General features: G+C 44.1%; 1 protein-coding gene across 2 annotated transcripts in view; it reads right to left on the bottom strand.

The window, feature by feature from the left end:
• The window catches only part of AFF4 (ALF transcription elongation factor 4), an 82,534-nt gene that overhangs the window by 29,378 nt on the left and 30,481 nt on the right, over positions 1-22,675 (bottom strand). The window contains exons 2-6 of one of the 2 annotated variants that reach the window (XM_014597598.3): positions 15,116-15,242; positions 10,217-11,011; positions 8,553-8,597; positions 7,950-8,036; positions 1,097-1,133 (exon numbers count right to left, since the gene is read on the bottom strand). In XM_014597598.3, the coding sequence (XP_014453084.1) occupies positions 1,097-1,133; positions 7,950-8,036; positions 8,553-8,597; positions 10,217-11,011; positions 15,116-15,238 (1,087 nt within the window). In that variant the 5' untranslated portion in view covers positions 15,239-15,242. The remainder of the gene's footprint in view (positions 1-1,096; positions 1,134-7,949; positions 8,037-8,552; positions 8,598-10,216; positions 11,012-15,115; positions 15,243-22,675) is intronic. The other variant, XM_059733533.1, reaches the window with a different exon arrangement.

Raw genomic sequence — 22,675 nt, 5'->3', positions numbered from 1 at the left:
CCCATGGCGGGCTCCCTCAGCCAGAGGCATGGGAGAGCCTGTCTTGAAAAACACCTGACATTGGCTCCAGTGAGCCTGCTTTGGCCCCCACCAGAGCCTGAATTACAGTGGTCCCTATTCAGAGGAAAATGTTTAGGAGTTGAACACCAGAGCTGGCTTCTCTCCTTTCTACCCAAAGCACTTACAGATCATACATTCCTGTAGCATGTGGGCTTTTCTCTACTTTAGTATTATGGTAATCAGGTGCTGAATTGGTTTCCTTAATTCCTCACTGTATTTAGTGTTTAGATTAAGCTGCTTATAAATATCTAAGAATACACCACTATGCTTTTACTGCCTAATCTAATTATCCAGGCAGGGAGAGTAAAACCTGATGTTGGAAGTTAACACTCTGAATCTGTTTCAACCGTATGAAATGCAATGCCTGTGTTAAATAATCCCTGTGAGTAATATCCTTGATAAAGGAAAACTATATTTAGAGAGGCAAGAAAGCTACTGCTTTTGTTCAATTTCCAAACTGCACTCTGAGGTATGAAAATGCAAAACTCATGGCACACCCAAGGTTTCTTTCAATTTATGCCCCAATGAACTAAGCATGGACAGAAAGAAGAGAAAGCTCCAGTAACCACATCTTCTCAATCATGAGGGCTGCTTTATTATTATACTCCACCAAATACAATAATTTATTTGATTTCCAGCACTTTTATACACTGGGTTTGAGAAGTCTGTGTATGCAAATAATACAATCATTTCCCATCAAATCCAGAGCAAAAGCCTCTTTCCAAGAATTAAAGCAATAAGACTAAGTCCAACTAGAAATTTCCTCTAGAAATGCTACTCAATCATTACCTCTCAGATAACAAAACAAAATGTATGAAGAAAGCTCTGAAACAAACATTTGGCTTAACACCTGATATGGAAATGGTAACTTGGGAGTTTAACTATCTGGGGACTCAACAGTGCAACCCACCGGAAAGGTGCAAATTAAAAAAGGCAGGCATCTCAAATGGCATTTGCAACATTACATATAGCTAGAAAAAGTTAGAGAAACAATTAAAAAACATATACATAAATATATTAATTAAAAAATACTCACTCTGCTCTCCAGTGGCAAAACTGGATTGCTGAGACTCCTAAGGGAATAAAAGGCCGCAAAAGATTTATATAAAGGGAAATTTAACAAGTGACAGAAGTTCAGCTGCAATCAAACTGCCCCACTTAGATGACTGTAGCTAATAATAACACTTCCACAGAAGAAAAACCAGGAATGAAAATACCTGATAATGCACCTGGGCCCAAGTTTCATGCACATGCCCCAAAATACATACTAAGATCAAGCATGTGTTCTTATTTTATGAAGTCCTTGCAATGAAACTCCCTGTTCCTCCCACCTTATCCTAACCATGTACCTTGCACCCTCCTGTTGTGACAATTGTGCCATTGTGCTCCATGATGCACAGAACTGCAGGCTTGATAAATCCTCCTCTTTCCATATTAACACAGTAAAGAGGGAGGTTTTTGACATGGGTTTTTATACTTTACTTTTGTGCATCCTGAACAGGTTCCTTTTGTTTGATTTCTTTCCATACACTTCATTTTCTCTGCATTTTAACTCAATTAAACTTTTCTTTGAGGGAAAAAAAAAAAAGAAAAAAAAGTCTCTTGCCCACCATTCTAGTGTAACCACCACCAGCATCATCAGAATTAGCTATTTAAAATTCTCAGCAGTGGAACAGCACATTTAGGAGAGATGCTGCTGAATAAATTTAGGTTAGGATCTGAAAAGATTCCCATACAGTCTAAGTTCTGACAGTCACACTTCTGAAGAAACTGCAGAAAGACACAGATTGCTGCAAAAAGCTTTAAAACTTAAGTTTACAAACAAAATACAGCCTTAACCAGGCAAAGTTGAACTGTATCAAAGTAGAATGATATTTTTTCTAATAAAAACTGAAGTCTCCCTGAAATCACATAATTGCACACCTAATAACTGCACCACCACCGCAGCACTGCTTACAAAGTTGGTCTTCATTTGCTTGCGTAAATCAGAAAGCCAAACTACAAAGAAAATCTGGCTTTGAAAAAAAATGTTTTGGCTTTGACATCACTAACAGAGGTCTTGGTTAATCCTGGAAAATCCAGCTCTCTCCTCCACAATTTCCAATACTTTTAAAAGTAAGTTTTAAAAGATAAAAATCTTGTTTCAGTCAGCAAATGAGCAGATATGTCTAGTACACAAAGACATACTGCTAATACTACTAGGCATAAAGGCCATTTTTAGTCACCTTTTCTGATCATAGGTCTCATTTTAAAAACAGGCCAAGTTGTGACTCTAAGAAAATGAAAGGGCTGCATACACTTGACTCTACTCAAAATATGCCTCTTATATCTAGTATTTAATTCAAACACTTTCATTAATTTACCCAGAGGAGTCAAGCAATCAATAGCATGCTGTGGTTCCTGTAATAAACCTGTGAACATCTCCTAAACAAATGGCCAAGTGAAATGCCCTTCCACAGAACTATATCTGTGAATATTTGACAGACACAAGGGCTTTACACAGCAGTGAATGTTTATATATTCTTAAATTCCTTTAAAGCAACTGGGTTTCTATTTCAAATTGGTAAGCTATTGAAGCAGTACATTCGGAGGTATTTCTTTCACATCCTTCAAACCAGGATATAATGTTGTGTTCACTTAAAACTGAAGCATCTAGAAATCCATTACTTTAGGAATATTTAAATATATTTAGTATTTGCTTCTTCAGGACTAAAGAAACTAAATTAATCCACTTTTCAAATGCAAAGTGAAGTACAAGTCATGCGACATCTTACTAGCTTTAGTAGATAAGCATCAGATATTTCTTTGAAAACACGCAGAAAGACTGATTTTTATCTTTCACACTGATATACTGAGTTTAAGTATGACAGTTTGCTATCTCACTTCCTTTTCTTTCCCTGACCAAAGCTATCAACTGGCAAGAGTGGAAACTGTCATTCAATATTCAGAAAGGGATCACGGGAAATTAGGCTGATTAAACCAGGGGCAGGCAAAATGTGGCCCGGGGACCAGATGTGGCCCACCAGACCATTCTATCTGCCCCATGGGACCCTTAAAAAATTTAGAAAATTAATATTATCTGCCCCAGGCTGCCCATTACACAGCCCTCGATGACTTGCCAAAACTCAGTAAGTGGTCCTCCACCTGAATTAATTGCCCACTCCTGGACTGAGCACATACAGGTGGTCCCAACCCTGGAATGGGTACAAGGAGTGTAACTCGCATGAATTTTTTACCCATAGGTGCACTGCAAATACTGCACAAAATGTCTGTATACTTCTGCATCTGGGCACTTATTGAAAGAGATATAATTTTAACTGAAATTCTAATCAAATCTGCCAGCAATATATTTTGATTCAGAGTACATTTCACTTTAAGAAACTTGGACCAGCACATGCTTTTATCTCCAAAGTCATTTCCAGCAATATCTTCTGCAGGATTATTTCGGAAGAGACGCAAGAGAAACAAAAGAAAGGAAGGAAACCATATTAATCTAACAGGAGTAATGGACTGGTCAGGATGGGCAGTGATAAGATTTAAGCAGGAAGCAAACTTCAGCTTGCATCAACATAAACTATGGCAAGGGCAAGCTGGAGAGTTGGATGGAGTAGGATGGGTTACTTAATTTTCACATTGGGGTTCCAATTTGGCTCTATTCCAGGTAAGCAGCGACTAAAAGTGGCTGCCATTTAATGGCTATTCAAAAATGCACATAAAAAAAAATAATCAGCAACTTCATTTCCACTTCTCAAACAGGACATTTTCCATATCACTTATAGGAGCACAACTGACAGGATGGGTCAGAGATTGAACAAACCCCAAGACCCCATTCCCACTTTAGAGGCCTTTTAAGGTCAGAGTTCAGGTACACTGGAATAGAAGCTACTAAGGCTGTTTTACTATTTGATCTGGAGCAAGCAAACTTCAGTCTGAAACGAGAAATCCAGCAACTTTCCAGTCTTCAAAAAATCTTTGTCTTTAAAGACATATTTTAAACACACCAATACTTTGGCTTTGGAGTCTGACTGTGGTCCACAGGAAGCCTGTGTAGACGCAAGTAATAACTTCAACCCACACCCCCTGGCTCACAAAATACAGGGTAAATTTTCAAAGTAATTTAGACGTTTCAGCAATTAAATCACTGAAAAATCTTGCCCAGGTTTCTTATCATGCATATCCCAGCAGAGGAATTCTGAGGAAGTAATTTTCATCCATTTTTTCCTGGCTTGAAGTCAGTGTTGTCTTTTTAAAATACCTTAGGGTGATAGTCAGGGAACTGGAACCCATTGTGTTAACGACTGTTCACCCCAAAAAGACTCCCTCCCCCAACAATCTTGTAATGTAAGCAGCTCAAGACTACTGAAATCAAGGTTTCATGTGAGCTATATCAAGTGTCTGCACGCAAGAAGAATGCCATGGTAGCCAACAGCCTATTATTTGCCCAGTATTTAAAGAGAGCAAGTCCTCTTAGGAGAGTAGAGTTTGATTAAAGTAAGCCACTGTTCTGTTTTGTTTTCTGCATTCCACTATGGTTTCAGGCTAAACAGGCCCATGGCTCACTAAGTTGCTGGAATTCTTGGAAGATGTTTCTGCCAAGAATGACAGGAGGTATAAGGCAGAGGAAATTATGGGCTTTGGATGTGGAGAGAGCATTTGACAAAGTTCCACTTCTAAGATGTGCAGTCATGGAATAAAAACAGTTGGCTAAAATTCAGAAGACAGAGCTGCCATAAATGGAATTTTTTGCAAGTTGATTTTAAAAACACAGTCCAGGTTGATAAAGATCCAAAATATGTACCTACATTTTTGCTCTTATGCAAGACCATAAAACACACACATGCACACCTACTACATCTTCTCTTCTCAACCCCATATGCTTCAGCATTTACACTTTCTTCCTTTCTTCCCAAATCAAGTCAAACACCCAGAAGCCAATCGATTTGTGAACAAGCCTATCATAAACTATGCCTACAATGTTGGAAAAACATTCTGTAAGGAAACCAACTTCCTTTTGAAGCAACTGTGTGATATTATACTATTTCAAATACTATGAAATATTTTTTAATGTTAAAAACACAATGAAGATTATTTTAGCTTCCCAGCTTTGTATTACTATTAGCTAATAAAGCTCTGATGAAAAGTACGTACAAGATTTAGATTATATTATGCTGGGTAAGATCAATAAATGTTAATGAAGAATGCATAACGAATCTATGGGACTTGTTTATGCCCCGAGAAGCAAGTTTGGGAATTGTGGAGTATTTTTTTAAATTCCCACTGCACTGGGAAATATCAATCCATCTTATTTGCTAATAACATACAATTCCAAATGGGATAATAATTCATGTATGGCTAACCCTAGGTTTGGAAGACCTATGAATAAACATGAGCTGAGCCCCATTCAGCTCTCTTCAGGAATGTGGGAGTTTGTGGGTGAGCACTGACAGCATTTGGCTTGGAGCTATTGGCAAACCACGTTCACAAGACCTAGTCAAAGCCCTTAAAAGGACCATATTAACAAACTGCTTAAAGCAGCTCCATTAATCCTGGAAATTATATAAGAACACTCCTACTCAATTGCTTCCACAAAAAAAAGGATATTAGTAATAGATGTTTAAAGAAAAATGTTTCCCTTATGTTCAAGTACTAAAGACAATTTCATAAGAAATAAACTTCCTTCAAAAGGAAATTCAGTCTTCAAGAACACAGAAAGTTGGGGCAATCAGATATGCTTATTCCATGCATTCTCTCTCTTCAATTTTCAAATTAAAAGCAAATTTTATCCACAGACAATATTCTCCTGTTAAAGTAAATGAAGGCTATAAAGATCACAGTGCACTATCCACATGGTTACAAATTTTCAGCAGATTATCTATTTTAGCAGAAAAAAATTGGCAGCAGTATGAATTTTTTAAATACTTCTTAAATATTCGACTCAATTATTCCATATCAGAGATGAGACTGCCTCATGCCACTGAACTGGTACTTTCTTCTGGAGATTGGCAGGGATGCTCCAGAATGAATCTTCTTTCATTAAGGAAAAAATAGTGTAGTCCTTACGATTGTGGAGCTAACCTTTAAAATACGAACTGAACGCAATTTATGCAGCCATGTACACTGAAGCTACAGGCAAGCTGAAACCGTGCCAAACAACGGGCACACTACTCTATCCATACTAGGAGTATGTTGACCAATGCAAAATTATAACATTAACATGGCTGGCTATTTCAGTTCTGGTCAATATACACAAGAAACTAAAGCTGGGTAAATTCTACATAATCTACTCCAAGTGGGGTCATGTTCTGGTAAGTATGAACAATGCAACATACAACTGCTGTTAAGTTATAACAGTTTCATCTTCCTCTAGATTAAAGATATCCTTTCTTCAAATCACATTATGGTTTTTACCTTCATTCCTCCCTTCCACTCCCACATGGAGTCACTGCAGTCTGGGTGCCTTAACTGTTTATTTCCATTACTTAATATTTTTGAATTTTTCACAAGCTTAAACTTAACTCTATTTCTCCTGAGTTTATATTCTTTGGTGATAATTACAGTACTGCTAAATGCTAAATTCTCAACATTAATTCCACGTTCATGTAGTTTGCATTTGGGAATTTCCTTGTTGTTTTTTTTACCTAACAAAGTAACCAGATGATTTTTCTAATGGTTTAAAGATATACATTAGCAAATAGAAATGCCTAAGATTTAACTTTAAAGGGTCAGATTTACCAGTATATGGCTGCTTTACCCTATTACAGAGCAGCAACATGCAGACAGAATACACTGAAGAGCTTCCCTTCTCCCTCCTTGACTACAAACACACACACACACACATCTCCTTCCTTGATTTTTCAACAATATCTGGTACCCAAGTAGTTTATTTAGTTTGTTTTTAACAGCAGACATCAGTTTTGGCAGTTCTTTATAACAGAACACTTCTTCTTCAGTCCATGCCGATGGAAAACAGCAGTCTTGTACAAAAAGTCAATAAAGACCTACTACTTCAAAGATGGTTACCATACTTCATTATCCTCACTGGAACTGAAGCCTCAGTGGCCAGCTATCACCTTCCCATGCCACTCAAGGAGCAGTGAAGCCAACCTCCTTTCAGCTAATATGTTGACTCATTAAGTGATCTGGGTCAGCACTTCAACTGGACTTCATCTTTTTTTTTGGTGCCACTGTAATGGCTGCCATTGTGAAAGTAGGCACTTTATGAGACATTTTAAACCCTTTTAAACTCTCATCTTGCTGCTTACTTGCAAATTAAAAAGTAATCTTACTGATGGACTTGTAAATTATCAAAAACTCATTCTATGCCCAAACAGTAAGTACTGCAATTTTGGGGAGGATAGTCTGTATTTGTAGCATTATACTCTTCATATATAACAAAGTTATATATCCCTTTTCAAGTTAAAAAAAACAAAACAAAAAACCAAACAACTACGCTTAAAACTATGGAAGGGTGAGCATTTGACTCTAATGCTTTCAGAAAGAAATAATGACCAACAGCTCAAATGATGATTCTGAAAAGTGTAACGGTAGAGCATACTTTATACTTTGAAGTACACCTCAACAAAGGCCTGATTTTATCAAACCATAGTGTGCATGATAAATAAGAAAGCCTGGTGACTTGTTCCTTTCCAAAAGGGACTATAATTGAGTGAATAAAATATTCCAGGAATAAGGAAAGACTATAGCCTGGAAAAAGTGCTAACTATTCCAGAGCAGAACAAAGGGTAACAAATGTGCTGATAAACCTAGAAAACAGTATAGACATATTTTTAACTAGTAAGAGTATTAAAATTTTGTCTTCAAAAAGAGGTTCTCTGCTGTTAACATCCCTTATCACTGGGTCATTAAGTAAACATTTGTCATCAACTGACCTTTGTTGGAAAAGGAAATTTTGAAGGTTCTGTTTTGCATGGTGTATGAATAGCAGTCAGCGGGGGAGGCCAAGAGTGGGTCATCTCCTGTAGCCAAGCCAAACAGCAAAGCCATCAAAGTTAGAACAGATCAAAGAGTCAACTTTTAAAACTTACTCTTGCCTGTTTTTTTTTAACCTACATCAAAAAACACCAAGACTAGTGCCCCCTAAACCTCCATTTTTTCCAGTTTTATATGCATTTGACTTTACTGTGAATAAATAATTTGACTCTCTTTGTGTATAACAAGCAAGGTTTTTTTGCAGAAGACCTCAAATCTCTAAAATATGCATCTAAGTAAAGAGACAAGTAAAATACATTCAGGAATGAAACTGGAAAGGCAGAGGATTAAGTATTAAACTTTACTGGCTTTGAGGTTAAGAAAACTGCAGCAGACCTAGGGGTAAGCACTATACTCTTTACTAAAAATAATGCTTTTTATGAAGTCAGATAGTTTAAGAGGAGCTCCTGGACAGCTATTAATTTCCTCGTCTGCACGCAGCTCTTAACAGTGCTTATGTTTATTTAATACATTAGGTCATGAACCAGCAGAACAGAACTTACTTTTAGAATTTCATCCACACAGCTCACATCGCCAGATGCTGATGCCTAGAAATCAAAGCTCAGGATTAATTACTACATTTATGACTCTTAAGGCTCCCCCCCAAACAGAAGGGAAAAATAAGAGCTATGCTTGTTTGCAGTTCAGCACTTGATATGCATCCAGATTCACTATGAAAAGACATCCTGCTAGACCAAAGAACCAGCAACAACTGTACAATGATAATTTCAGATTCATAGCAATCCCAAATGTCCCACCCAGCCATGAAAAGCAAGAATAGCATGAAAAAATAATGCCATTCTAATTCCTCAGCCCTAATGCTCACTTAAATGTTAACATGATCTTAAGCCAGTGACAGAAGAATAACAGGAGAAGCCCTAACTTTTAAACAGTTCCTGGAATAGGCCACTGACTATATCTGAATTAAAGTGAACAAAACAGCAAGATGTTGGAGCAAAGTAACAAAGCTGTAGACTCTGTTCTGGTGAGCTGCATTATACAATAACACTGTGTATATTAAAGAAAGGAGACAGTTACACTAATCTGGCACAACTATAGCTAATTAGGCCAGAAGGGAGGCGGAAGGGAGGGAGCACCTCTTCCTATTTCATGGGAAATAAATACATTTCATTACTTTGTATTTTATTCAACTACTTATTTCTTGATATAATATTAGTCTCTCAGGCAGCCAATGCAGTAGGTACAGTAACACCTTGCTATGTTTTACATATTTCTTCCTCATATGGCTGTGCAGATGCAACCAAAGTGCTCTCCTCTCCAAGAATGATCAAACCACTGGAAGGTGTTTAACTGAATATGCTGTATGCATAGTAGTGTGACCGGTTCAAGTTTGAACTCAGTTCAACTCTTTTTTTTTTTTAAGAAAAAGTTTAGGCATACAGTAACTACAACACTTCAAAAGAAAAACTGGTGTATGCCATTACCTACATCTGCCACGTTTTAAAATGGCCCAGGGTAAACTCTATTGTTTGCTGGCAACTCATCAGAAAAATCTATGAAATTGTAATTGCAAACAACACTGAAATGCACAATATAAAAATGAGAAATGTACATGAGAGAAATGAAGGAAAAAAAGAACTAAAAAATAACTCACTTCTGAAGGAAAAATGTGTGACTTTATTGCATGGAACATAAAATGCTTCAGTTTTCAGTGAAAAGCTTCATCTCTTTTGAGTCAAAATTGTCCTATAAACTGGGCCTAGACCACTGGTGCTCAACCTCTAGCCTGTGGGCTAGATCCAGCCTGCAAAAACATGTCATCCAGCCCAGGGGTCTCCCCAGACGACTGGAAATTTGGTGGCTGGAGAATGGAGGCAGTGCTGCTCACCTGGCGGCAAATTTCCAGACCCATGGGGAACTTTGTGGACCAGATAATGCAGCCTTGGGCACTAGACTGTGCTGGCACATGGGGTCAGGCCAGCACACAGTTGGATCTGGTGAATGAGGTCAGGCAAGCGCACCAGACCTCACCTTTAGAAGGACCCTATGCTGGATCCGCAAGCTGACACTGCAATCAGGATCAAGTCCATGGACCAGCCCCACACCACTGGCCTGGACAAATTAAGTATCTGAACTCTCTCAGGCTCTTCTGAAAATCCCACCCAGACACTTGAAATAAAAACCCAACAACTTGCTACCAACTTACATCTAGTGGTTGAGATGGTATTTTCAGCTTGGTTAGATGCGCTTTGCTGCTAGGCTTCAGCTCACTCATGTTGTTGCTATGGGTCTGGCTACTGTAGTGTTCTGAAGATAACTTTGGTTCCATGGACTCCTGTCCATCCATGGGCCTTACGTAGGCAGTGGGCTTCTGCAACATTGAACTTGATTTGGACATTAGCGAAGGTGGAAAAGACTGGTTAGAGTGCTGCCCACTTGAAAACGAAGGTACACGGGAGGGAGAGTCCCAGTTGGCATCAGAATCACGTGGAGATTTTGAACGCTGATGTTCCTTGTTATGATGATCACTTCCATGAGACCTGGAATGGCTGGAGCTCAATGAAGAAACAGCAGGTGGTTTTCCAGGGCTGGAAGAACGGGATTTTGAGTGTTCTGATCCATGCTGGCCTTTTTTGCGGCTGCTACTGCTACCACCGTATGAGTCACGATCATGTCTCTGGCCACTACTGCTAGTGTTATTGCCACTGCCACGCTGACTACTGTGTCCACTCTGTAAACCTGAGGACCGTTTCTGAGATTGGGAGGAAGTGCTAGGTGCTGGTCCTACAGGAGTCCATTTGTTGCTCTGATGAGAGCTAGTACTGTGTCTCTGTTCACCAAAGAAACTTTGGTTTGATTTTTCATCTGGGGTTGATGGTACTGTTGGCTGGGGAATTCCAACAAGCTTTTGCAGAGATCTGTCTCCTATAAGATCCTTCATTTCATCATAATTCCCAAGCATACTCTGAATACGACTAGATAGTTTATCTTCTTTGCTGGTCTGTACAAGGCATAACAGAAATAAGATGTGAAATTTATTTATTTTTTAAATCACAACTGCAAGTTCAGTCAATTTACTTGATAAAAACCTAATTAGGGCTAAGAACTCCATAAGCATTCTACTTTGTATTGCAGTCTGTAAACAGTACCCTACCAAACACGTCTTTAAAAAAAAATGTTATACTCTCTTATAAATGTAAACATATTAAGAAAATAGTAGCAAATTATTAACACCGCTTTGGAGCTTTTTATCAGCAGATTTCCACCAAGTACTTTATAACGTTAGTCAGCATTAAAATGAAATTGGGGGGGGCTGGGCTTACTCAGGGAAAACTGTGGCATAGGGAAATGAAATGACTTGCCTAGGATCACACAGAAGAGCAAAGGCAGTTAGGAACAGAGCCCAGATCTAAGGAATCCCATTGCAGGGCTCTCACAACTGAGCTATACTGCCCATGGGCCATCATAGAAAGGAGGTGGAATTTTCAAATTTGGGAAATGGCGGCAGAAACCCAACTCCCACTGGTGACTGAAATCCTAGTACAAATAGCTTAGAAATGTTTTATTTAAGACCCCACAGACTGTGTTGTTATTCCCTTCTGATGGCTAGAATTGATAGCCCGATTTCATAATTTATTCAGAACCTTCACATCTTTCATCTCTCCTCCTCTTTCTACATACTGTATCTTTTTAAGATTAAAATGACAGGATAAAACCAGCTTCCCGTTTGACTGTGCACCTGTAACACAGAAGCTGTTAGTAAGCTGATATAATAGTATATTCAGTCAAGTTTAATAGTTGCCATAGCTTCCTTTTAGAAAACAAGGGTAGCTAGATCAGTGATTCTCAGCCAGGGGACCTGGGCACGGTGAGGTGCCCTGAGATCCTTTCAAGGGCGCTGTGGGGTGCCACACAACGTTAGCACTGTTAGGCATGCAAATACAATTCACAACATAAACCCAGAGATTTCAAATAGGAATCCATAGAGTCAACAATATTCTGACCTGTTGTGAGCTTTCCAAGTTCTTTGCAACAAAATAACTGCTCTATTATTTTTTGGTAGTCAAAAAAGAGTGAAAACTAAGGGCTGGAATTTTCTGAGTGCCTTGACCCTAAAAAAGTTGAGAACCACTGAGCTAGATTATAGATATAGCTCTGTAAAGCACCACATAAATACAGAATACATCTACATAATGTAATGGCAGAGTCTTCAACCCAACCCCAGAAAACATGATCAAAAGTAAACAAAGACAATATGAGAGGTGTCAAGCATCAATGCAAAATGTTGCCTTATGTCCTGGAATTGACTAATGATTGGCACCCAAAACAAACCTCAGCTATCAATAGAAGGGGCTAATTTGGCTGCGTTAGTTAAGGATTGATTGTTTATCAAACAGGTAAAATGGGGAACGCAGACTCATGTTTCTATATTTGGTGCTCCCTTAGAAGCAGCCCTCTAAACTCCTCATTGAAGTAGATCTTTCCCTTATGGGTTCCCCTTTAAATGTCACAGTGCCACCCTTCCTTTAGGAAAGGATAAAATAGGACTCCATATTCTAAAGATTTATGATAGAAATTCCTACCAATAAAAACAGCAAGGAAGGTTTAAACTGGGCCACTCAGCACACTTACTTTGAAAGCCTGTGGGAAGCAATCTAAAGCAGCTTAATTAACTACAGTTTGTGTATATGTGACACTTAATGTGTTCCCTGAAATAGCACAGAAAACCATAAAGTTTCCATTAAACAGTTGTTATTAGCTACAGACATATTAAGCTATACCAATAAGTTAGAAAATTAAAGAAATAGAAACAAATAGAAAATCTAAAAAGTTTTATGGAAATGTTTACAAAATTCTAGACTAGTGTCTAGACTACAAATGCTCACAAAACTCTAGACTAGTGATTCTCAGCTGAGGTGCCAGGGCACCCTGATGTGCTGTGAGATCCTTTGAAGGGTGCTGATGAGGTGCAAAGAGATAAGCACTCAAACTCAGACTCTTCTCTGCCTTATCACTCCCCCACTCCTACTGCCCAGCCCCTCCGCAAGGAGGTAAACGCTGTAATAAATAAGTTTTGTGAACTGAGCTGTCCCCCTTTCAAAAAGTTATGGAGGGGTGCCTTGTGTCTAATGATGGGTACCTTTCAGCCAGAGGGGTCAGGACCACTGCTCCAGACTCCCTATGAAATGAAAAGTGTGGAAGCATTGCTGGCCACCCACAGAAGTGGAGTTAGCTCTTTAAAAGAATGCATATTTTATTTACGCACTTTTTACATGCCAGCATCTCTCACTCTGGGGGAAAAAATGGGCCCAATTCACTCTTGTGTATAGCCAGTTTCTAGTCAGTATTCTGCACGGTTCTGCAGTGTCAGCAATAAACAGAGCGGAAATTTTGTTCAAAGAAATAAAAGCTGCCCATCAGAAACACACAAATCTGGAACTGGGGTCAGATTTGATATGAGTTTGTCCCCAAGTACACAAGTTCCATATGAGATAGCTCTAGACCAGGGGCGGGCAAAATCTGGCCTGCCAGACCATTCTATGCGGCCCGTGGGGCCCTTCAAAATATTAGTAAATTAATATTTATTTGCTCCTGGATGCCTGTCAAAGCTGACAGGAGCCAGGGGCAGTAGGACCCAGGGGGAGCCCTCAGCAGGACTGAGAAGCCCAGCCCTGCCCTACCCCCAACCCTTTCACTTTTCCTGCCCCAGCCCTGCTCCAGCACCATGTGCCTCCCAGCTATATGGCCAGCGAGCACAGAGCCCCACTGGTACATGTGCAGGCAGGGGCAGAGAGAGAGAGACAGAGAGAGAAAGAGTGTGTGTGTGTAGGCAGGGATAGTGTGTCTGCGCATGCACACATGCAGGCAGGGGCAGTGTGAGTGCACATGTGCGCGTGTCCATAGGGTGTCCCACACGCACACCCCACCATATACATGCAGCCAAACCTCCCCCCTCATATTGACATACACGCAGGTCCCCACACCCCAGCCACCCTCCCCCCATAAACTCCAAACCCACCCTCCCACGGCCCCCCACAATATACAAGAGTAAGACTTCATTTTAAGCTATTGTGCAAACACCTCTGTGTACACTATACAAACACGTGTAAATCAAGACAAAAATATTTTTTTGAAATCCAATTATTGAATGCTGTAGATATTTGCTTTTTAGAATATAATTTGGTATTTTTTTGGTTCTGAGATGGCAAAACTCCTTGCTGAAAGGAGTACTTCTGGGGGAAAGGGAGGGACTTCTGGTGGCAAAGGTCAGGAGTTAGGGGGCGGGACTTCTGGTCACAAGATGGCGACTAGGGGGCGGGGCACCTGTCAAGGGGCAGGACTACCCATGCAGCCCTCAACCCCTTGCCAAAACTTGGTAAGCAGCCCTCCGCCCAAAATAATTGCCCACCCCTGCTCTAGACGTATAGTGAACACCTGAGCAATAATATCAATCACCTAAAATGGTCACCAGAAGACTAGACACAAGAGCTTTAAAAAAAGCAAGTATCTAACTGATTTCCTAGGCTGAGGGTATTTCTCCAACGGTTCCTTAAAACCTAGAAAAGTCATATGGTCTTATGGGTATGATTTGTTTTTCCCATTAATTATACTGGTACAAATCCTACTGCGGACACAATTTTACCAGTATAAATGTGTTCGCTAGTAAAGCTATACTCTTACTTCTCAAACCAGAAAAAGCTGTACGAACTCTGTTATAATAACTTTATCCATAATAGAGGGGTTTTGCCACTTTAATATCACTGGCCTAGTACAACAGGCAACATTTAGTGTAGCAAGACCCAATTGCCATTTCCTCAGCTAATTGCTATGGTTGCACTAAAACAATGAATGAATTAAAAACCTGAATGTCACTGCAGTAGTGTAGTAGCTCATTTCATTCCTTCAAATAAAGCAACATCTTGCGTGATCTATTAACTCTGCTACCTAGTAACCTTCCACCTTCATTTTTAAACCCTGTTTCTGTACACAAGAACTGTGCACCAAATAATGCAGTCTAAAAAAAAGAAAGGCTACCATCAGTCAATTGAATATGGCTTTGCTACAAAAAAAACAACTGCATTGTTTTAGAACTGCAGAAACTCACAACTTTATAAGGTTCAGCAAAGAGAGGAGAGTTTGGTGGAAAGGCTTCTTCGCCCTGTTGAATTTCTTGATTTCGCCTTTCCCTTTCTTTCATACGCAGCACATTCCGGTCTTCACGGTTCATGTTGCTACAATAGAAACATAATTTCTGATCACAGAAAGGAAATAAAGAAGGAAAAAAGAGCTGGTGTCACTGTGTTTGGTATGACAACAGAATAATTCAACTGAAGGACCCTGGTTCTACAATAGGGAGTATCCAAATTGAGGTGTTTCCTTTATTAAAAGCAGCTGACATCTACAGGTAAGTTGGTTATATATCCATCATCAGCAAACAGCTTTTATCTGTAACAATGAAGGAGTTCACAAAAATCAAATAGAAAAATTAATATAGAATCCCAAGGTAAACCCCTATTCCTGCAACCCTTTTGACCTCTGTAATAATTTAAAGCAAGTAGCTGACTTCAAAAAACAAGAACCCCCACATCCCTCCCTCCATCCACACACACAGGCTCTAGGACAAGGATTCTCACACAGAATCCTGTGTGACAGAGTGACAAGAACAACAGATCTAGGAGCATCCAGCTGTTAAAACCTGCCACCACTTTTTCCTCTTTTCGCAGTTGTTCCTACAAACAATAAATCCCTGACTCCCTTTTACCTCTTCCCATACCAATGCTTGATCTCTATTTTTTTTTTTTTATATTATTTCCTCTCCTCCCTCCCACACAGGTTTTATGCATCCTCTCCCTGCACTTTGAATTCAGCTTTGCTGTAGTTTCCAGGACCTTCAAAAATGACATGTCTACTGCAAACAATTATTTCAGTTGACACCTCAGTTACAGTAATACTGTCACTTTTCATCCATTGTACCATCATACCAAATCTGTAAGTACTGATCAATATGGATTAAGATGACATTTTCACTTTAAAAAAAAAAAGCTAATTACCAGTTACCCTATATGAATAAGAACATTAAGGCCAACCGAAAAAATAACTGGTCTAAAAATCCTCCTCTTGAGCCTGAAGAAGCACGAGGCCTAGATGTAATTGGGAAACTAAACTAAGAATCAGAGGGCAATCACCATCTTATGTGCACTGAATTTTAACATGCCAGGAAGTTTAAATTAGAGGTGCACCAATACATCAGTCTGATATTGGATTGGCACCCATATAAAGAAAATTGATTGCATCAGAAATCAGCCTACTGTGGCTGATAATTTGGCTGATAAATGTCTGTGCATGCATGCAGCTGTAGCACAGCACACAGGTGGCGAGGAGCACAGCCCAGCGGCTTGGAGAGTTGCATGCAGCTGGTAAATCTGTTGTGGTGAAAGGGGAGGGGGAAAAGAAAGAGGAGGGGGCAACAGATCCACACCCCCCATGGTGAGGGAAGGAGTGGGGCAGGGGCAGATGCTGCCCAACTGGGGCGGGGTGGGTAGCAGGACGGAGCTGGGGACGGATCTAGGGGGTGGCTCCTGCCGCTGTGAGCACCCCAGAAGGGCATTGGGTGGGGGCTGCAGTTGCAGGATGGGGCCAGGGCTGTGCCAGGCTCTTCCTGGCGCATTTAGGGGGTTGGATGAGAGCTTGGACCAGGGGCTTGGATCAGGGAGGGGGGTCAGGGCAGGCAGCAGTAGAATTGGGAGGGGGGGCTATGGCAAAATTTGGGGTGGCTGAAGCCCCCCTGCATAGCCCCTCTCCTAGCACCGCCACCACCCCTGCCCCAAGTGCAGCCCAGTCCAGTCTGCGCCAGGAAGAACCCAGTGCAGCCCCAGCCTGCAACCTGCCCTGCCCAGATCTGGGGGCACAAAGCCGCCCCACCCATGCCATCCTGGGGTGCGCACAGGGGCAGGAGCTGCCCCCCGTTCCCCGCACCCCCTGGATGAGCCACAGCTTCCTCCCAGCTGCAGGAGCCCTGATTCCCCCTCCCCCCCCCCAAAAAAAAGCCCCTTCCCTCCCCTTCCACCACAACAGACTTACCACCTGCATTGGGAATCAGACCAGTATCAGCCAATATGCCTCCTTAAAAATCAGCTATCGATATCAACCCCCAAAATCGCTATCAGTGCATCTCTAGTTTAAATCAACACAACTATCTCATACTAAATTTGACAGGTGCTTTAAAGTCAAATATGAAATAAACTTTCACTGAAAGACTGTAGTTTAAGACGTTGAAAGATTATATGAATTCAAGGGATTATTATTTGCATGACATATTTAGATAATGGAATATTTTCAAGTTTGAAATCTAAATAATAAAACTATTATTCTATTCTAAGTAAGGATGTGAGAGCTTAAATGATTAATTGTTTAACCAGCAAGTGCAGTGATAACCAGTTAGCTTACCAGTTATCATTTAGCTCTAGGCAAGACCAGTCTAGCAGGGAAGGGGGGGGAAGAAAGACAGACATTCAAAAAGCCTGAGCCTGAGTTGATTCAATCTTTGCAGGTTAGTCTAACCTGCAAAGCTTGAACCAATTTGGAGGTGGATAGACATTCCCTTTTCATTCCAAAAATGCAGGCACATGCCTCCAGTGGTTCAGGCTAAAAGCCAGGGGGAGCTAAAGCAGCCCTCCCTTCCTTTCTCAATGCTGAGCTCAGGGGGGAAAGACCAGGCCCAGGCAGGACGCTCTGATTAGGGAGAAGGTTCCCTAATCGGAGTGTCCTGCCTTTATCAGCTCTATTATCAGCATTTAGCAACCCATCAGAAAATAAGACTTCTCTCATTAGTTCAAGCTCTTCTTAAATAGCTTTTTCCAAGCTACCTGTCGATTAGCTCCAAAAAGCCCTAAGCGGACAGTGTCCTGTCTGCTTTGCACAAACACCTTTCAGCATTGCCTTGCATACCACATGCTGGCTACAGTCTGCTGTGAGAGGGATCTCTGCTTGAGCAGCAAGTGGGGGGAGGGGAGCAGGGGAAGCCAGGCAGGCGCTGCTGAGCCTGCAAACCTCTCCCAGAGGTGCAGCAACACAGCAGAAGGGAGGGGCCAGCCCAGCTCTCTGCAGCAGAAAGCCCAGCCCAGCCAAGAAAGCATGCCCAGATGCTGGGGGACTCTGGTTTAACTTAAAGCAGGAAGGGGTGTGGGACAGACAGTGCATAAACCGGTTTGACCCAAATTAGTTAAGTCTGATACTACATTCAAACACATTTATCTCAAACCTATTTCTGCTATTTTCAAACTGATTCATGTGCACTGAATGTCTGTTCTGTTACAGGTTTAAACCAGTTTCTAATCACTTAAACCAATCTGTGTATAATGTCTGTCCCTAGCCAGGGTGCCCCAGTGAGAATCAAAAGGCAGCACAGCAGGCTGAAGAGAGGGAGGGAGCAACCAGGAAAAGGAGAGAGGGAAGGGGACTAGTACCTATAGCCTAAAAGGAAAACAGCCTAATGACCCATCAATTCAACAATTATCTGCTGGTTCACAGATGCCCTCTCCCTCCCAATGCAGGGTTTCACATGGGCTGTGTTGGCTGGCTGAGTTTAACTTCTCCAGCCCTCCCCACAGTAAAAGGGCCCTGGGGAGCTGGGAGCAGCTCCCAGCAGCAGCTCTGCTGGAGCTGGTATATTATTGGTTAAACCACTTAACCCAGGGGTGGGCAAAATATGGCCCAGGGGCTGCATCTAGCCTGCTAGGCCATTCTATCTGGCCCATGGGGCCCCTAAAAAAATTTAGAAAATTAATACGTATTTATCTGTCCTTGGTTCCTGTCAAAGATGACAGGAGCCAGGGGCAGTAGGACCCACGGGAAGCCCCGGCAGGCTCCTGCAACAGCAGGGCCCCCCGGTCCCGCCACCTCAGCTGGAGGGCTTCTGGCTTGGGACCATGTGGCTTCCTCGTGGCTGCACCAGCACAGGAAACTCAGGTAAGGGGGGTGGGGAAGGGCAGGGGAGGACCACAGGCAGGGAACGAGCTGTTGTTGAGCACGGGGGGTGGGGGGCGGGGTGGTACAGGTTTAAACCAGTTTAAACTGGTTTAAACCTGAGCAGGCACAGGCACCCCGCTGCGAGCAGCTGCAGCGCAGGGCGCCAGCCACAAAGGAGGGGAGGGGCTGCTTTTCCCTGCATTCAGCACCAGCTTGTAACCCACCCCTGCTGCAAATATGGGCCCTGCACCAGCTCTGAGCTCGCCCATTGGGGCTGTGCTGCGGTGGGAGTAGCTGCAGCCCTCCCACTTGCCATGTCGAGCAATGTTTGCTGCTGCTGCCCACTGAATTCCCACGCTGGGCAGCACAGAGCACTGCAGCCTACCATGGCACAAGCAGCAGCACTGCAGCCTACCACGGCATGAGCAGCAGTAAACACTGCCCAGCACAGCAAGCAGGGGGGGCCATTTTCCTCCACACTGAGCGGTTGCTGCGACACAGCAACACAGCCCCGACAGGCAAGCCAAGAGCCAGTGTGGGGCCCAGGCTAGCAGCAGGGACGGGTTACAAGCTGGTGCTGAGCGTGGGGAAAAGCATCCTCTCCTCGGCCCTGTGGCCAATGCCTCGCGCTGCAGCCGTTCACAGCCCACGTGAGGCTGCCTGTGCCTGCTCAGGACAGCCCCACGCGGGTTGCAAGCAGCTGCAGCAAGGAGCACTGGCCATGGGGCAGGGGAGGGGACGCTTTCCCCCCACACTTGGCACCATCTCGTTCCTTGCCAACGAACGTGGGGTTGGGGCTGCGCACTGCCCCCTGCCTGTACCGCAGGGCTGGGGGGGGGGGATTGGGAATGAGTGGGTGTGGGAGCCAGCGGGAGCGTGGGGCCTACACCGGTGTCCCAGGGCCAGCGCTAGTGGGGTCCAGAGCAGGGCAGCAGGAGTACAGGGTTCCGGGCGGTAGAGGCTCTATGGAGCCAGGCCAGCTCCCAACCCTCCCTGCTGGTGCCCGGCTCTACAGACCCCTGCCAATCCTGTGCCCCACTCTGGGCCCTGCCGGTGCTGGCCCTGGGCATTGGTCCCAAGGTGACCAGGGGGCAGGGCACCTGTCAAGGGGCAGGGCTACCCATGCAGCCTTCAACAGCTTGCCAAAACTGGGTAAGTGGCCCTCTGCCCAAAATAATTGCCTGCCCCAGGCTTAACCAATAGAATTAGAGGAGGTTAAACAAATATTTTAAAATTATATTTACATCTTTAATTCTAAATAAATGAGTAAACTTCAATCTCTACCACTCCAACTTTAAAATATTTATTTTATTCTATTTTTACTCTCAATTTCTCATATGCATTGGCTTAATTTTCCCATACCCTAAATCAGGGGTTTTCAACCTTTTTTAAACTAAGTATCCATGGTGGCTAGATACCAAACAGGGGGGCTGGTGGGGTTGTGCACCTGGACACGGACCAGGGAGGCAGGGATGGAGCGCTGCCACCTCCCAGGAGCAGGAACAGGTCAGGGAAGCTCACCGAGCTGGGTTGAAGGCAGCAATGCCCCTCTGTGGGGTAGGGAAGCTGGTGGTGCATGCCCCCTGGGCTGGTGTGGTGGTGGCGGCCACCTCATGTGAGCTTCCCCACCCCACAGAGGGGTGCCACTGCCCTCACCCCACCCCTGATCCTGGGAGGCGGCAGCACTTTGTTCCCTCCCGCCCATGCATACCCCCTGGGATACGTATACCCCTGGCTGACAACCTTTGCACTAAACTATATGCAAGGAATTTAATGAATGACAAAAGTCAGTTAGAAGCACAGTATAGAGCAGTGGTCTTCAACCTTTTTAAGGTGAAGATCACTTTTTGAAGTAAAGGGGCAACCCAGGATCTACTGTGCCCCTCCCCACCCCTGCCCCTCCCACAATCCCACCTCTCACCCAGCAGGCCACTTTGTGGGAGAGGGAAGGGGGGGCAATTGATGACCCCTGTGGTGAAGGTAGGAGTGGGGTAGGGGCAGAGGCAGGGATGAATGAAGCCCTGGCCCACCTGGGTAGTGGAAGGGTCAGAGCCCAGGGTGGCTCACCCAGGTGCACTGGGGTAGGGGGGCTCCTGCCATTGCATGCACCCCAGCAAAGGCCCAAGGGGCATGCGCCCCCCCCATCTGTGCATGGGGTGGAAGCGGCTGCGGGTTGGGAGTGTGGGGCACTGGCAGGGCTGGGGTGGGTGGGTGGGGGCTGTGCATCTGGCATGAGAGGCACCAGCAGTGCTGGTGGGGGGGGGGCAAGGGCTTGCAAGTGAGGGGCAGAGGCAGGGCATGGGCATATCACTGTCCCCTCCCCATCTACCATGCCATGCCCCCTCTCCTTCCCCACCTCGTCCCCTGCCCTCCCAGTAGTAGGACACACATTGCGCCAAGCCAATCAACCCGTCCAGGGCTGCGTGGAGGGGGGCGGGGAAACAGGACTTTAGTGGAAGAAGCCCTCCCACCCCACGGCTCCAGATGAGCCGATTGTTCCAGGACCGGGTCTGCAAGTGGCCCAGAACCATAAGTACCCCACTGCTGGGCCGAGACCTGTCTCCTGCCTGCCTGGCTGCTCCTGCCCAGATGCTGGGACGATCATAGATTCATAGATGTTAGGGTTGGAAGGGACCTCAATAGATCATCGAGTCCGACCCCCTGCATAGGCAGGAAAGAGTGCTGGGTCTAGATGACCCCAGCTAGATGCCTATCTAACCTCCTCTTGAAGACCCCCAGGGTAGGGGAGAGCACCACCTCCCTTGGGAGCCCGTTCCAGACCTTGGCCACTCGAACTGTGAAGAAGTTCTTCCTAATGTCCAGTCTAAATCTGCTCTCTGCTAGCTTGTGGCCATTGTTTCTTGTAACCCCCGGGGGCTTGATCAGTTTGTCTAGAGCATTGGGAGGGGGTTCCCGCCGCTGGGCTCAGCCTCATCCTCTGCCCATCCGTCAGCAGGACAATAGACCCATCCAGGGCCACATGGGGGGGCAATGGCAGAAGCCCCCACCCCACGCGGCCCCAGACGAGCCAACCACCCCAGCCCTACTGCCCTACGTACAGATCAGGGCCCAGGCTGTTGCTGCAGGCTAGGGGTGCACTGAGCTCTTTTCCACAGGGAGGGTGGGGAAGGGTGTGGCTACACGCTTGGTGTGTGTGACGGCGCTGGGATGGGAGTGGCAGCCACCTGACCCCCGCTCCCAGCACCGCCATGCGCCCTGAGCACATCATGGTCCAGCCCCCGTCAGGAAGAACCCAGCACGGCCCTGGCCCCAGTCCCAGCCTGCAGTGGCAGCCCGCCCTGCCCTGCATACAGATCCAGGGGCAGACACCTCTTGTGCCCTCCCGGCTCGGTCTTCCTACCTCCCTGGGGCCCCACTTACCTGACCCCTTGCTCTTGCCTCTGCCCTGCTCCCTCCCTCACTGCAGGGGCCTCGATCTGGCCCCCACCCCTTCTTCCCTAGTTGCTGGTCTGGATGGGGTGGGGTTCAGCCCCCCCAGCCTCAGATCGACTCCGAGTCTTCAGGATTGACCAGTCAATCATGATCAACTGGCTGGTGACCACTGGTATACGGTTTATTGGACAATTTAGTGGAAATGCCCCCAAAAAATAAAATAAAAAAAACTTGACAGGTTTTGCTTGTACTCTTATATTTCCTTGCAGTGCCTGTAAATATGAATGTAACAAATGTGCTCATT

The sequence above is a fragment of the Alligator mississippiensis genome, chromosome 9, assembly GCF_030867095.1.
Source record: "Alligator mississippiensis isolate rAllMis1 chromosome 9, rAllMis1, whole genome shotgun sequence".
In the NCBI taxonomy this organism is placed as follows: domain Eukaryota; kingdom Metazoa; phylum Chordata; order Crocodylia; family Alligatoridae; genus Alligator; species Alligator mississippiensis.
Note: the sequence above shows the minus strand (reverse complement) of the source record. Positions and strands in the feature narration are given on the sequence as shown.